Here is a 14161-nt window from a genome sequence, read left to right as displayed (position 1 = left end):
CTATTGATGTAAGCTCCCTTTCAATTTTTATAAATTTCAGATTTTACATTTCCGTGTTATGAATTTTTATGCTTAAAAAAGGGGGGATTTTCCAATTTTGGGACAATAACTAACACTTTCACAAAATTTTATGCAACTTTAATAAATTGTTTATATCTATTGACATAAGCTCCCTTTCCATTTTTATAAATTTTAGATTTTACGTTTTCTTAAGTAATGAATTTTTATACTTTAAAAAGGGGGATTTTATGAAACTTTGGTGAATATATTAATGTAACATCCCTTTTGATTTGTATATATATTTCTAGTTGATCATATAAATTCATTTAAAGCATAAAAGACAAGTTAAAAGAGCAACGGGCGTATCATGCGCTAAAGCGCCCTTTATTATAGGAGCGTCACTGATGAGTCTTTGTAGATAAACTCATCATAGATACCAGGTCTAAATTTAGTATATACGCCAGACGCGCGTTTCGTCTACAAAAGACTCATCAGTGACGGTCGAATCCAAAAAAGTTAAAAAGGCTAAATAAAGTACGAAGTTGAAGAGCATTGAGGACCAAAATTCCTAAAAGTTTTGCCAAATACAGCTAAGGTCATCTATGCCTGAGGTAGAAAAGCCTTAGTATTTCAAAAAAATTCAAAAATTTGTAAACAGTAAATTTATAAATATAACCATTTCAATGACAATTCATGTCAGCACAAAAAGTGCTGACTACTGGGCTTGTGATACCCTCGGGGAAATAAATCTCCACCAGCAGTGGCATCGACCCAGTGGTTGTAAATAAACTCATCATAAATACCAGGACTAAATAAGAAGATCCGGATCTCCGCCTTTGGATAAATTCAAAAGGAACATAAAGCCGACATACTATTGATCAGGGCATTCTCTTTGTTTAATGTAGTGGGAACATACTTTTATGATTGCATTTCTAAGTGAATTGTCTATTCCTAATGTCTTTGTCATGCATCTCATATTTTAGAACAAAGCTGATTTTGTTGGGAGATGCTTTCTTCAGCGGAAAAAAAAATATTTGTCATGGTGGTGGGAGAGGTGGTTAGCAAAATCTCTTCATAGTCATATTTAACATGAGAAACTACCTATACTCAACTAGCGATATAAATTGAATTTTGATTATGATATTATCATAGACACAAGGGTTTAAATTATGAACGCCAGACACGCGCACGTGTCGTCTACAAAAGACTAATCAGTGACACTCTGTTAAATAAAAAGAGGCCGATTGAAGTACGAAATTGAAGAATCAAAATTCAGAAAGGTTTTGCCATATACAGCTTATGTAGTCTACTCCTGTGCTATAAAACTCTAGTATTTTGAAAAATTCAAAGTTTCATAAAGAGTACATTTTTACTTATGACCTTAACAACGATCATTCATGTCAACACAACATCCTCCCGCAGTAGCATCGACCAAATGGTCATAGAAACCAGGACTTAAATTGTGTTCGCCAGACATGTAAAACGTCACCAGTGTCTTAGCAGAAAGTTGATGAACCAGAGGTATATGTCAAAGAACGTCTCGTCATTCTTCTAAAACAAAATCATCGGAAGGTACTAATGCCTTGTTGATAAATATTCCGTATCAACTTCACAAATAATACACAATGGTCCTTGCGTATAAATTTTGGATATTGACGTTGTTTAGCATCTTAATAACGTGTTATACTATTCATTTATTTGTCTTTATGAATATTACTTTTACTGTTTATTCTGTTTTTATTGATATCCATTTGACTTGGCTCAGTACTTGTACATCCCGTTATGTGCTTTGTCTATATGCCGTTTGACGTGTTTCTGTACTTATGTATCCCGTTATTGTGCTATTGTAAAACATTACTGTATTCTTGTCTTTCATTTTTGCAAATGTGCTTTGTATATATGCCTTTTATGTTTCTTTGATACATATATGACGTAGCTCTGTACTTATACATCCCGTCATTGTGTTATTGTACTGTAATAAATTTGTGTATTCCTGTCTTTTATTATTGCTAATATGCCTGGTCTATATGCCGTTTGTGCTTCTTTGTTACATATTTGTTTGTTTTTATAGTGATTAAGATTATAACACAATGTTGAATGCTGTACCTCTACCTACTTTTGACGTTTTAACCTATTATGTCTGTATGTTTTGCTCACATATCGTTGTCAATATAATGGAATTTGATGCGATTGTCAATTATACAAGTGAGAGGTTTAGCTAGCTTTAAAACCAGATTTAAAATGTATGTACCAAGTCAGGATTATGACAGTTATTATCTACTTGTTTGATGTGTTTGAGCTTTTGATTTTGCCATTTGATAAGGGACTTTTCTTTTTTTAATTTTCCTCAGTTCAGCATTTTTGTTAGTTTACTTTTTCTCATCAGTGACACTCGAATCTAAAATTTAAAAAGCTAAATAAGTTAAGAAATTGTAGAGCATTGATACTGTTTGTATATTTTATGTAATTGGTCTTTAAGATACATCAATTTCGACATGTATGGTCAGGGGTATATAAGTTTTTATTCCTAAATTAATTTTCTTTTAAAATTTATCCTAAGTATTTTGTATTTCAGCAGTCGCAAGATTTTGAATTGTTTTACATTTGTTATATTGGGGCCTTTTATAGCTTACTATACAGTATGGGTTTTCTGATGCCTACTGTTCAAAAATACAAACACACTTTTGCATTATTAAATAGATTTGCTTTATAACGGGCAATACCTTAAATACTTTTTTGTTCTGACATTTATCTATTTTGCTACAATGAAATTAGACATACAGTAATTCGTATTTAACTTTTTCAACTTAAGGGGAAACATCTTGGCATATGGTATAAACAGTTGTAATGTTGTAGACTGTTAGTAGATTTCTAAAGACATCTTTTGTTATTTCTGTGTCTTTGGGTTGTTATTTCATTGGACTGTTAGTAGATTTCTAAAGACATCTTTTGTTATTTCTGTGTTTTTGGGTTGTTATTTCATTGGACTGTTAGTAGATTTCTAAAGACATATTTTGTTATTTCTGTGTCTTTGGGTTGTTATCTCATTGGACTGTTAGTAGATTTTTAGACATCTTTTGTTATTTCATTGGACTGTTAGTAGATTTTTAGACATCTTTTGTTATTTCTGTGTCTTTGGGTTGTTATCTCATTGGACTGTTAGCAGATTTTAGACTACTTTTGTTATTTCATTGGACTGTTAGTAGATTTTTAGACATCTTTTGTTATTTCATTGGACTGTTAGTAGATTTTTAGACATCTTTTGTTATTTCATTGGACTGTTAGTAGATTTTTAGACATCTTTTGTTATTTCTGTGTCTTTGGGTTGTTATCTCATTGGACTGTTAGTAGATTTTTAGACATCTTTTGTTATTTCTGTGTCTTTGGGTTGTTATTTCATTGGACTGTTAGTAGATTTTTAGACATCTTTTGTTATTTCTGTGTCTTTGGGTTGTTATCTCATTGGACTGTTAGTAGATTTTAGACTACTTTTGTTATTTCATTGGACTGTTAGTAGATTTTTAGACATCTTTTGTTATTTCATTGGACTGTTAGTAGATTTTTAGACATCTTTTGTTATTTCTGTGTCTTTGGGTTGTTATCTCATTAGACTGTTAGTAGATTTTTAGACATCTTTTGTTATTTCTGTGTCTTTGGGTTGTTATCTCATTGGACTGTTAGTAGATTTCTAAAAACATCTTTTGTTATTTCTGTATCTTTGGATTGTTATTTCATTGGACTGTTAGTAGATTTCTAAAGACATCTTTTGTAATTTCTGTGTCTTTGGGTTGTTATTTCATTGGACTGTTAGTAGATTTTTAGACATCTTTTGTTATTTCTGTGTCTTTGGTTGTTATTTCATTGGACTGTTAGTAGATTTCTAAAGACATCTTTTGTTATTTCTGTGTCTTTGGGTTGTTATCTCATTGGACTGTTAGTAGATTTCTAAAGACATCTTTTGTTATTTCTGTGTCTTTGGGTTGTTATTTCATTGGACTGTTAGTAGATTTCTAAAGACATCTTTTGTTATTTCTGTGTCTTTGGGTTGTTATCTCATTGGACTGTTAGTAGATTTTTAGACATCTTTTGTTATTTCTGTGTCTTTGGGTTGTTATCTCATTGGACTGTTAGTAGATTTTTAGACATCTTTTGTTATCTCATAGAACTGTTAGTAGATTTCTAAAGATATCTTTTGTTATTTCTGTGTCTTTGGGTTGTTATTTTATTGGACTGTAAGTAGATTTCTAAAGACATCTTTTGTTATTTCTGTGTCTTTGGGTTGTTATTTCATTGGACTGTAAGTAGTTTTCTAAAGACATCTTTTGTTATTTATGTGTCTTTGGGTTGTTATTTCATTGGACTGTTAGTAGTTTTCTAAAGACATCTTTTGTTATTTCTGTGTCTTTGGGTTGTTATTTCATTGGACTGTAAGTAGTTTTCTAAAGACATCTTTTGGTATTTCTGTGTCTTTGGGTTGTTATTTCATTGGACTGTTAGTAGTTTTCTAAAGACATCTTTTGTTATTTCTGTGTCTTTGGGTTGTTATTTCATTGGACTGTAAGTAGTTTTCTAAAGACATCTTTTGGTATTTCTGTGTCTTTGGGTTGTTATTTCATTGATATGTACCTTTCACCTTAATGTTCTCCTATCTTCGTCAATTAATGAAGTTGTGGGCTAGAAAGAATTTTTACTATTTCATCACTATTAAAGTAATAATTACCTAGCCACAAGATGGTAAATTCGTTTACTGTAAAATTTTGCTTTTTCGTATTTTGTCGCCAACACCTTAGTGAATAATTACAAGATAATGTACGTAGCTGTAGGTTATTGTTTCAGTTTGATAGTGTCGAATTTTGGATATTAAGATATTTTACGTTTAGATGATTTGGCACAATGGCACACACTAATGAGACACATGCCATTGGACTGTTCGATATTATAATTTGGAGTGGACCTCGTAAATTATGATTTAGTTGTGTCAGTTCCATTTTAATTAGAGTAATTGAAATATATTTAATTTAAATAAAATATATGTTTCTAACCAAACTGTCCCGGTTTCAGGGAAATTGTTAATAACTTTAACAGAGATTTTCAATTAAGATATTCTGCAATACAAAAATTCCCTATATACATGTTAAAGCAGAAAATCATTACGATATACCAAAACAAAATAGCTTTAGACCCAGTGTTACAGTATGTTTGTGTTTAAAAGTGTAGAATAACTCAATATTTCACTTTTAAAACAATAAATTCAGGCAAAATTTTCATCCATTTGTGAACTGTAATATGAGTTTCAAACAAAAGTTATTTTTGCAAGTTTGCATGAAATCACTGTGAATCATCACTGTTGTCCATCCTTAGCAAATCTTTTTTTTTTATTTGACAAAAAAATAAATGACACATAATAGTATAAAAAGCACAGTTAAAACCACAATGAGTCAAGGGCATTGGTTTTGAATTCGCCACATAAATATATTGTTATAGTTGATTTATAGCCCACCATAGTTGCTCAGTGGGTAAAGTTCGCGGTGACAAAATTACAATAAAAAAGATCTAACTTTCATTGTTTTAACACTAGAATAGTTCTATAACCATGTGATTTTAATACAAAAAATGTTATATGCTACCACAACATATGTTGATATCAAATATGATAAAATCAGAATTTACATTCTAGCGCTTAAGCGTCGTTTGTGTCTATAACAATACTGTTTATCAAGCTGATGGGTACTTCTATTTTGCGCCAGCGTGCTATTAATGGCGCAATGACTTTATCACAACACGTGTGTGACCTATAGGTATGCCTTTAATGTCCAACTTACTTATGGTCAAGAATAATGTTTTTCACAAAATCATGGTTAAAAACATAAATTACTTTTTGATATCGTCCTTTAATTAGTTTTTAAAAGTACATGTTTAACGTTTTACAATTTTCAAAGAGATGGAGCAGAATTCAGACAACTCAAAATGTTAGTGTATACCACTCAACTTTTCTTAGTTTATTTTTTGTATGCAACTTTTATGTTCCTTGAAAAGATACCGTTACCTTTCATAAATACTAAACAACAGACGATTTTCTTTACCTCCAACAGTTTTGATAAAATAAATCGCAAAGGCGTGGAAAGTGTTGAAACTATGGCACTGTTGAAATGTCCTAAAAATGAACGAAAGCGATTTATTGTTACTAAGACAAAATTGGTCCACATCTGTTTTGTTGGTTTTTGCTGTCACTTTGGATGTATTGTAATTGTGACAGGGATACATTTCACGTCGTGTATATTTCACCTCTCTCCAGCTGTGTACAATTATCGCCTCGCTCATATATCAAGAATGGTTAATTTTATTGTTCTTTTTGCATGTCTACATGCAGGACCACCGCAATTAAATCTCTAGATGCATGAAAATAATGCAGATTTAAATCAAAGGAAATAAATTTTATCTGAAATAGATCTCATGTTAAATTTATCTTGACTTTGTTAATGTATGGTATAGTCCATTGTAAAGTACAACAATGTGCATTTGGCGCATGCTAGGGCGCATGTGGTTGTCGTTTATTGTTTGAGTCTTTCCTCTTCTTTTTTTATGTTGGGGTGTCCAGCATGTGCTGTTCTTAAAAGTTCGAATAAGTATTCCTATAATAATTTATAAAAATTTTGTTCTGAACTATGTTTTCTCACCTTGAAAAAGATACCATACAACTAATCCGTATAATGTAATATATATGAAAAGCCTTGGAAGTAGAACAGGAAGACGAAAAATTTCCTCATTTGGATGTAAACGGCAATACTTTTACTTCTTTTGGTTCATGGATAAATAAATCCATTTTTTTTTTCTTTTAATTTATTGTTATATAATATGTATAATATTGCAAAAGTCCAGTAAAATATTATGCAAAAACTTGTATCTATTTTATCAACTCTAATAAAAATGTTGCTGTCTATATAAGTTTTGATCAATTCCAACAGATATATTAAATATACAATTACTTAATTGTATACGGCAGGTATATATAAAAAGTGCGTTACAAATGAACGAATTCGTCCTACGTTTGTGCAAAAAATACCAAGTTTGCGCGAAATTTAACGGTTGATAATTCATTACGTTTATGCATATTAATTTTAGAAAAATATAGGACATAAATCTTGGCTTTTTATAAAAAAAAATATGAACTTCCGAATTTAAACAAATTTACTTAAAATTTACAAAATAAACTGAAATAAATTTGATATTCGCGCAAACGTTAGGCTTGTCATTTGCCCAAAACATATATTTAACTCCATTTACATATGGGTGTTATGCATTATGTTGAATATCTCATTTTTAAAATACGTACATCGCACTATATTTTCCATATCATCATTTGTACAAAAAGGATGGAGGCATTTCTAAGTGTCAAAATATATGATTTCGTAGAAAATTAATCACGAAGAATAAAAGATTCCTTTTTTACTGTATTTTTTTTTTTAGAGTTTTTGTTTTGTAATGTCCGAAGATAATGATGTATAAAAACACTAAAACTTATCGGCGGATTTACAGGACATGGTTTTTAAATAAAAAACTGTTTAGTCTATTGTTGTTTTGTTGTCTTTTGAATTGTTTTATGTTGTTTATGTGGTGTTTTTTAGGAAATTAAACTGGTTCAAGTTGCCTTATCAATATCTACATATGTATGATTTCAACAAAAGTATTTAGACGATTTCACAATCGCATACATGTGCGTATATATTTTCATATATTTATTTAAACTTTTTTATTTTTTTATAATTTTTTTAAAGTTATAACATCTAATATTGCGTATGCATGTATTTAACTTCTAGTTTACCTTTGTACTTGCATGGTTTTGTAAGAATAAACTATCTATCTATCAGCAATTGATAATTTTCATAAACTTCTAAACACACATGTTTATCTAATTTTTTCAAATAAGCTTTTAAAATAAAACTCTCCAAATAGTTCTTTTGCATAGCCTGAATATTTGCCTTTGCTCTTAAAAACGAATCGACACATACAGATTAAGTCTGTATAATGGACAGTGGGCGCAAACACTGAAAAAAAAAGAAGTGTTGAATGAATAAGAGTAAGACAAAAGACATATAACTTGGTAATGACTCGTTTACTGCTGTCACTATACCTGCACTGCAATAGAATTAGTTAGTTGCTTTTTAAAAAGAGAATATAAGCCATTTTAACATATTTGTAACTTTGCAGCCATTACTCATATCAACTTAGGGGAGGCAATTATCTTTAAGCATTACAGTACATTATCATTATCATAAGTTTTTTGTTGCAATCAGGATTTTTCTATTGGTACATGTAATATCACAGAAATATTTCAAAGCGTGAACGATTCGCCAATGTCACAGCAGTAAATCCAGTATATAATACCAAATACCTAGTTGACAAGTGTCTTTTCAGCAAAAAAAACAAATGACTTATCTACCTAATATTTTACTGCCTCCTACATTTTTTTCATTAATTCATCTTTCTTTGTCTTGTAATATCAATGGCGTGAAATTTTGACACGAAATAAGTCAAATCTACGATACGTTTTGACATCTCTGTGCATAGTTAGAATAGATGTGTAATAATAGAGAGAGCGTGCTATGGCAGGATTGAAAAACTTTCCATCTGGGAATATTATCACCTTGATAATTATCAATTTAATCAGCGTTATCACACTATTGATAATCAGTTTAATCAACCAGTGTTAATTGATTAGGTTGATTAACTGTATTATTATAATACAGTCTCAATTGATTTACCGTTTTAAACAAATGTTCCAAATATACATATCATATACCCTTCTGATTGTTTTTAAATTAATTTTTCTGGAAAATGGTGAAAACTGGAAAATGATAGTAAATGTTGAAATGGTTGGAAAGATAACCGAGGAACTATTGTAATGGTTGAACTCTTATTTTTCTAATTTTAGAATAAATGTAACAAAATACTTCAGATCATTCTAAGATTATAAGACATTTTATTTTTCTGTTTAGAAATACTTTTAATTTTATTGTCTCAAACTTTCTTAATAAAAGTCAAAATTGATAAATGCATATATTTATGAAATATTTATTCAAACGGTATTCATTTAACACTACTTAGGCGTATATTTTTCATTAAGACAAAATGTTCATTCCAAAAACATTGATTATTTCTATGAACAAGAGAAAAATTCACATTAAGATTTTAGATAGAATGTCATAATTGCTTCAGCAGGAGGAGCACTGTCAGAATACTGCTGCTGATTGGTCGAAGGAATGTCAACCTCGCAGACGATCTTCATTCGCGAGGAGAGCGCGTGCTTATGAAAGTGATACCATGACGACAAATAACAGCGATAGGCCAACGATTCTAATACCGCCGACAACTTGGAGAAAAACATCCAGATATGTCAAAATGATGGCAAAATTCTCGTCGGGAATGTAGCTTTGACATCTGTATACCGTAACAGTCGCGAAACAATTTTTTCAAAAATGTATCAATTTTATTCGCCTTACTTTTCACACAAATCGTCCAGTAATGAATTTTCTGTAAGTAATTTAATTTTACGACTGTTGATTTTCAAATTCTTTTTCTTTTATTTAGTAATCTTATATATTTGTGAAAGAATTATCCTGAAATTCTTTTGGACATAACTCTCTCACAACAATAACATACTTAGGGCATTTTGCGTTTTCGGCATTATACAAATAAACGAATTACAGAATTAAGGAAAGCATTTGTAGATAAATACCGACAAGTAAATTCTGAACATTTTCTACATTTATACACAATTTGCAATTATTTTTCTTTTCTTTATTATAGAAAATTGGAAGTTCTGGAATTTATGACTATCATTTGTCTGGTGATTATTTGACTTCTAACCATTCCACTACAAGTGAACTTGAAAGAGACTTGCATTCTGGATTAGATTCTGAAACGGAGAGACCAAAATCTTCGCAGTATATTGCACCAAACTGTGTATTATTTAACTATTTTAGTGGTGACGTTTCAACAGTTGTCGATGACCACTTTAGCAGAGCTTTAAGTCAACCAAGTAGTTTTACCCTGGACAAATGTAATACTGGTGACAGAAAACCGGGTAAGTAAAATTTATTTATACTTGCTTACATACTTTGCTATTTTTGTTGTTTAGTATTGCTGCGACAAAACTTCAACAAACATTCAAGTTTGCATCTTGTCAGTACTTTTAATATACGTATTTGTCATTGGATGTTAGAAACGAATTCCATTTGTTGATTATTTTTTTTAGTTTAATGGTTTTTCAATACATTCACATTCAAAAACACATGAATTATGTTTCACATATATATAAACTGTGTTTACATTAATCTAGGTTTTAGGTTGAAAATTTGAGAATTTGAAAATATCAGGGATTCTGCTTGAAATCAAGTATATTTTTTTATTCATTCGCGGGTTTGCAATTATACAACATTTTGGCTATTGATTGTTAGAAACAAAACTTTTCGTCGTACGTTTTTATGCAAGGAAGAAATGTTAAAACATAGATATAGATAGTTACTATATTTATTTAGGTTTGAGATTTCAATAATTGAGATTGAGATGTGTAATAATGGGTAATCGATTTGCATTAGAGATTATTTTTTTGCGATATGCCATACAGATATATATATACGAAAAGATTTGCACAGGCGTATATGTTAAAATATTATTGGGAAAAGTTCGGACGTAATAAAATGAAAATAATAGATGGCTTTCTACACACTTTAAAAATCCTTTCTGTTTAACCCAGATGCATCAATACTGGTAAAATTGTTATAAAGATATTGAAACGAAACAATTGAACTATTTGAAAATAAAACCCAGCTACCATGTAGTTATAACTATAAATATTAAATACATGTGTTTGAATAAATTATCTAATCCTTCGAGATTTAATATAATTGACCAATTTTATCATCTGTTAATAATTAATTTAATTACATCTTCATTGACGGTTCCTTGAGAAGTTTATTAACACGTACTTAAAGCTGACATTTTTATATACGTTGTATCAAATTTTAATTGATTCTCAGTTAGGAGCACTAAAAATTAATTTGGGGATTCATTTACAGATTCGACAGTTCCAACTGAAAAATAACAATGTTTGTTTACTGAGAGTACATGTAAATAGTATCTTAGCGTGCTACTGAACTTGACTCTGCAATTTCAGCGGCAAAATTTTAATTTTAATTTCACCTTGATAAAAGCCATCATGGGTTGTCAAGGTCGTCCAACACTCCCGTTATACATAATGAAATTATAAAAGAAATGTTAGTTTTTCCAATTGACGAAATCAAAGAAGTATTGTTGTTTGAAGTGTCTTGCGGTTTTTTTTTTTTTTTTTACCGCACTGTGTTTATCATCAAGTTAATGTAAAGGGAAACCCGCGAGAATTTTTCCTTCTCGGAGATCTCGATTTTTATCACTTTTATTTATATTTATTGATTTTTGAGGAGTTTCTTATCCACCCTTTCATGAATAACTTTCTATCTTATTGTTTTATAGCGACTCTTTGTTTTGGTATAAGTTTCTACAATATCTAAACAACTACGATTGAACAAGCAAAGATTTAAAAATATATATTAATGAGTAGTTGTTTTTTTCTTCTTCATTCTGTCTTCATCATTTTCGAAATACTTATAAGTGTCTTATTCATGAAAATTTAAATTGGTAATTCTTTACATGTTTGTATTAGTATACATGCATGCATAATGTAGACTAACCAGTGCTTATCATACGCATTTTTTTTAATAATTTCAATGCAACATTTTATACTGTGCGGTGATCGTTGGTGTGATTTGGAAACGACAAAAAGATTTAACAACAAAAATTAGATATATATTAAAAAGATTTTTATACCACGTTAAAATGTACTAATTTTTGTATACATTGTCTGCTTAACTTGTGTTTTCCTTATTTTAAAATTCAGGGTTTTTTTCTGAACATCAAATTAATTTTGACTGCGCATGCTATAATTGATATATACAGTTTATGAAAAAGAGGCAATTTCAGTACAAAACTCAGTCATATAAATAAAAACGATACTCATCCTAGATATCATTTCTTATGTTTTTACATTGATGTCTCAACGTAAATACATTAAAGATATTCATAACAGCATATGAAGGTAAACATATTGAGATGTGGTATGATTGACAATAAGACGTCGAACTTTTCACAAGATTTCAAATGACGTGGAAACCGAGCGTGGAAATAAGAAATTATAATAGGTCACCGCATGGCCTCAACAATGAAACAAATCATAAACGTATAGTCAACTATCAAATGTACGTCCGACACGAAAAATAGTTTGTTTCTATGCTCATAAAACACAGTAAAACCACCTCGATTTACTTATTATTTAGTTTAGCCTGATCACCAAGTGACTCGTTATCCGAACAGCACTTTACAAACCAACAATTTATTTTTTGATAGAAATAATGCTCAATTAATTTTATCTTGTTGGATATAAACACTCATTTATTCCTTATAATATAGGGTATAACGATTGGAGCAGTCCCGTTTGATTTGCACATAATGAGAATTTCTAACATAATTTAATCTTAAACTTATAAATAAGAAACCTTCTTTTCTTATCATTCCAGAAAAACCTTTGATGTGCCAGAGAAAAATGCCTTCATCATTCTGGAACAGTAATCACAAGAGAACGAGTCCATATGGATCGTCATGTGGGTTGGACTATAGGGATCCGTATTTCCCGCCATCTTGGTACACACTTCAGAACAATCATTGGCCTTATAGCTTCCCACGACATCATGCTCATTCAGAACTCGGTCAGAACTTTACATATTCATCCCTAGATACGGCGGGAAAGTTGGGAACACCATACCAGTCTTTAATGTTTCCGCCTGGCTACGAATCAAGACAAAATAAATATGACTTTACTAAGAATATGGAGTCTTTATCTAGTCCAAGTAACTATTATGGACTTTCAAGATTTGGAATGGACTTAGCGACCAAGGGAAACATTGATTCAACTGTTTCTGGTAGGTTTACTTAGAAAGCGCCAATCTTTTATCTATACAGTAAAATCACATACATAAGATCTGAACGTAAATCTATAGAAAGGGACTTGTCTTCTGAGAATATATGAAATTTGAAGAAGAAAAATTTAGACACACAAAAAAAAATTAAAAAAACATTTTGAGTGTTAATGTATATAAAATATATTGTCATATATTTAGTTTTTTGGTTTCTGTTTCCCTATTCCAAAAATATAAGACATTCGGTACCCTTTCAAAGAAGGACTATTCGGAGAGGCTTATACACAACTGAACCAAACAATATTAGAAAAACTCAATATACATATGGACATGGAAATTAAAGAAGTTCGTTTTGTATTAAAAAAAACCAAAAAATCTATAATGTGCATGTGACGTATTGATAAGTGTCTGCATGATTCGTACATCAAGCCTAATTTTATTTTTGCAAAGAAGGTTGAAGATTTCAAATGTTTACGGTTAGTCTTTGTTTAATTTCAGGTCTAGAATATCAGTTACAATCAGCCAGAAGAGAGATGTGTTGGTAGCTTCCTCTTGAAATTAAGTAGTCAATAAAACATCCGTATTAAATCAATTCTTCGTCAGAAATGACTGAAATGTTGGGATAAGGATACTGAACCGGAGTTACAAGTTTCGGATAGTGATGAACAAAGTGTTTCCGGTGATGGGATGTCCACCAAGTGGACACATACGACGATTATTTTGAATGTTCGGACCATGGAAGTAAAGTAGACTTCCATGTTCCGACTAAACGACGATTGTTTAAAATATTCAGACTAAGCCTGACGGTTTTTGTTTTATGTTTTAGTGTACATATTTGTTCTACAAGTTGTAGTAACGTACATTGGATGAAGACCATGATATTTGTTATTTATTATATTTGAAGTAAAAGATTATATAGGTTATAATTTGTATTGTATTTCTTAAAGCAACTACATGGCGAGTGACAGTTGTTAACTTCTAATTCTTGAATCCTGCATAAAATATAAGTAAAAAAAACATGTCAATATATATAAGAATTAAGATGCTGTATGAGTACCAATGAGACACCTATCTCAATCCAAGTCACAATTTGTAAAAGTAAACCATTATAGGTCAACTAAAAAAAAAAAGAAGATGTGGTATGATTGCCA

The 14161-nt window shown here is 30.4% G+C and overlaps 1 protein-coding gene across 1 annotated transcript; it reads left to right on the top strand.

Annotated features, from left to right (window-relative positions):
- The first annotated feature begins 9307 nt into the window (after nt 1-9307).
- On the top strand, nt 9308-13933 carry LOC143049312 (transcription cofactor vestigial-like protein 2). The gene is made up of 4 exons (XM_076222987.1): nt 9308-9533; nt 9808-10084; nt 12612-13013; nt 13509-13933. The coding sequence occupies exons 1-4, from the start codon at nt 9477-9479 to the stop codon at nt 13553-13555; spliced, it is 783 nt and encodes a 260-aa protein (XP_076079102.1). The 5' UTR covers nt 9308-9476; the 3' UTR covers nt 13556-13933.
- The last annotated feature ends 228 nt before the right edge of the window (nt 13934-14161 follow it).

This window comes from Mytilus galloprovincialis, chromosome 10 (genome assembly GCF_965363235.1).
Source record: "Mytilus galloprovincialis chromosome 10, xbMytGall1.hap1.1, whole genome shotgun sequence".
Taxonomy (NCBI): domain Eukaryota; kingdom Metazoa; phylum Mollusca; class Bivalvia; order Mytilida; family Mytilidae; genus Mytilus; species Mytilus galloprovincialis.
This window is presented reverse-complemented; position numbering and strand designations above follow the sequence as displayed.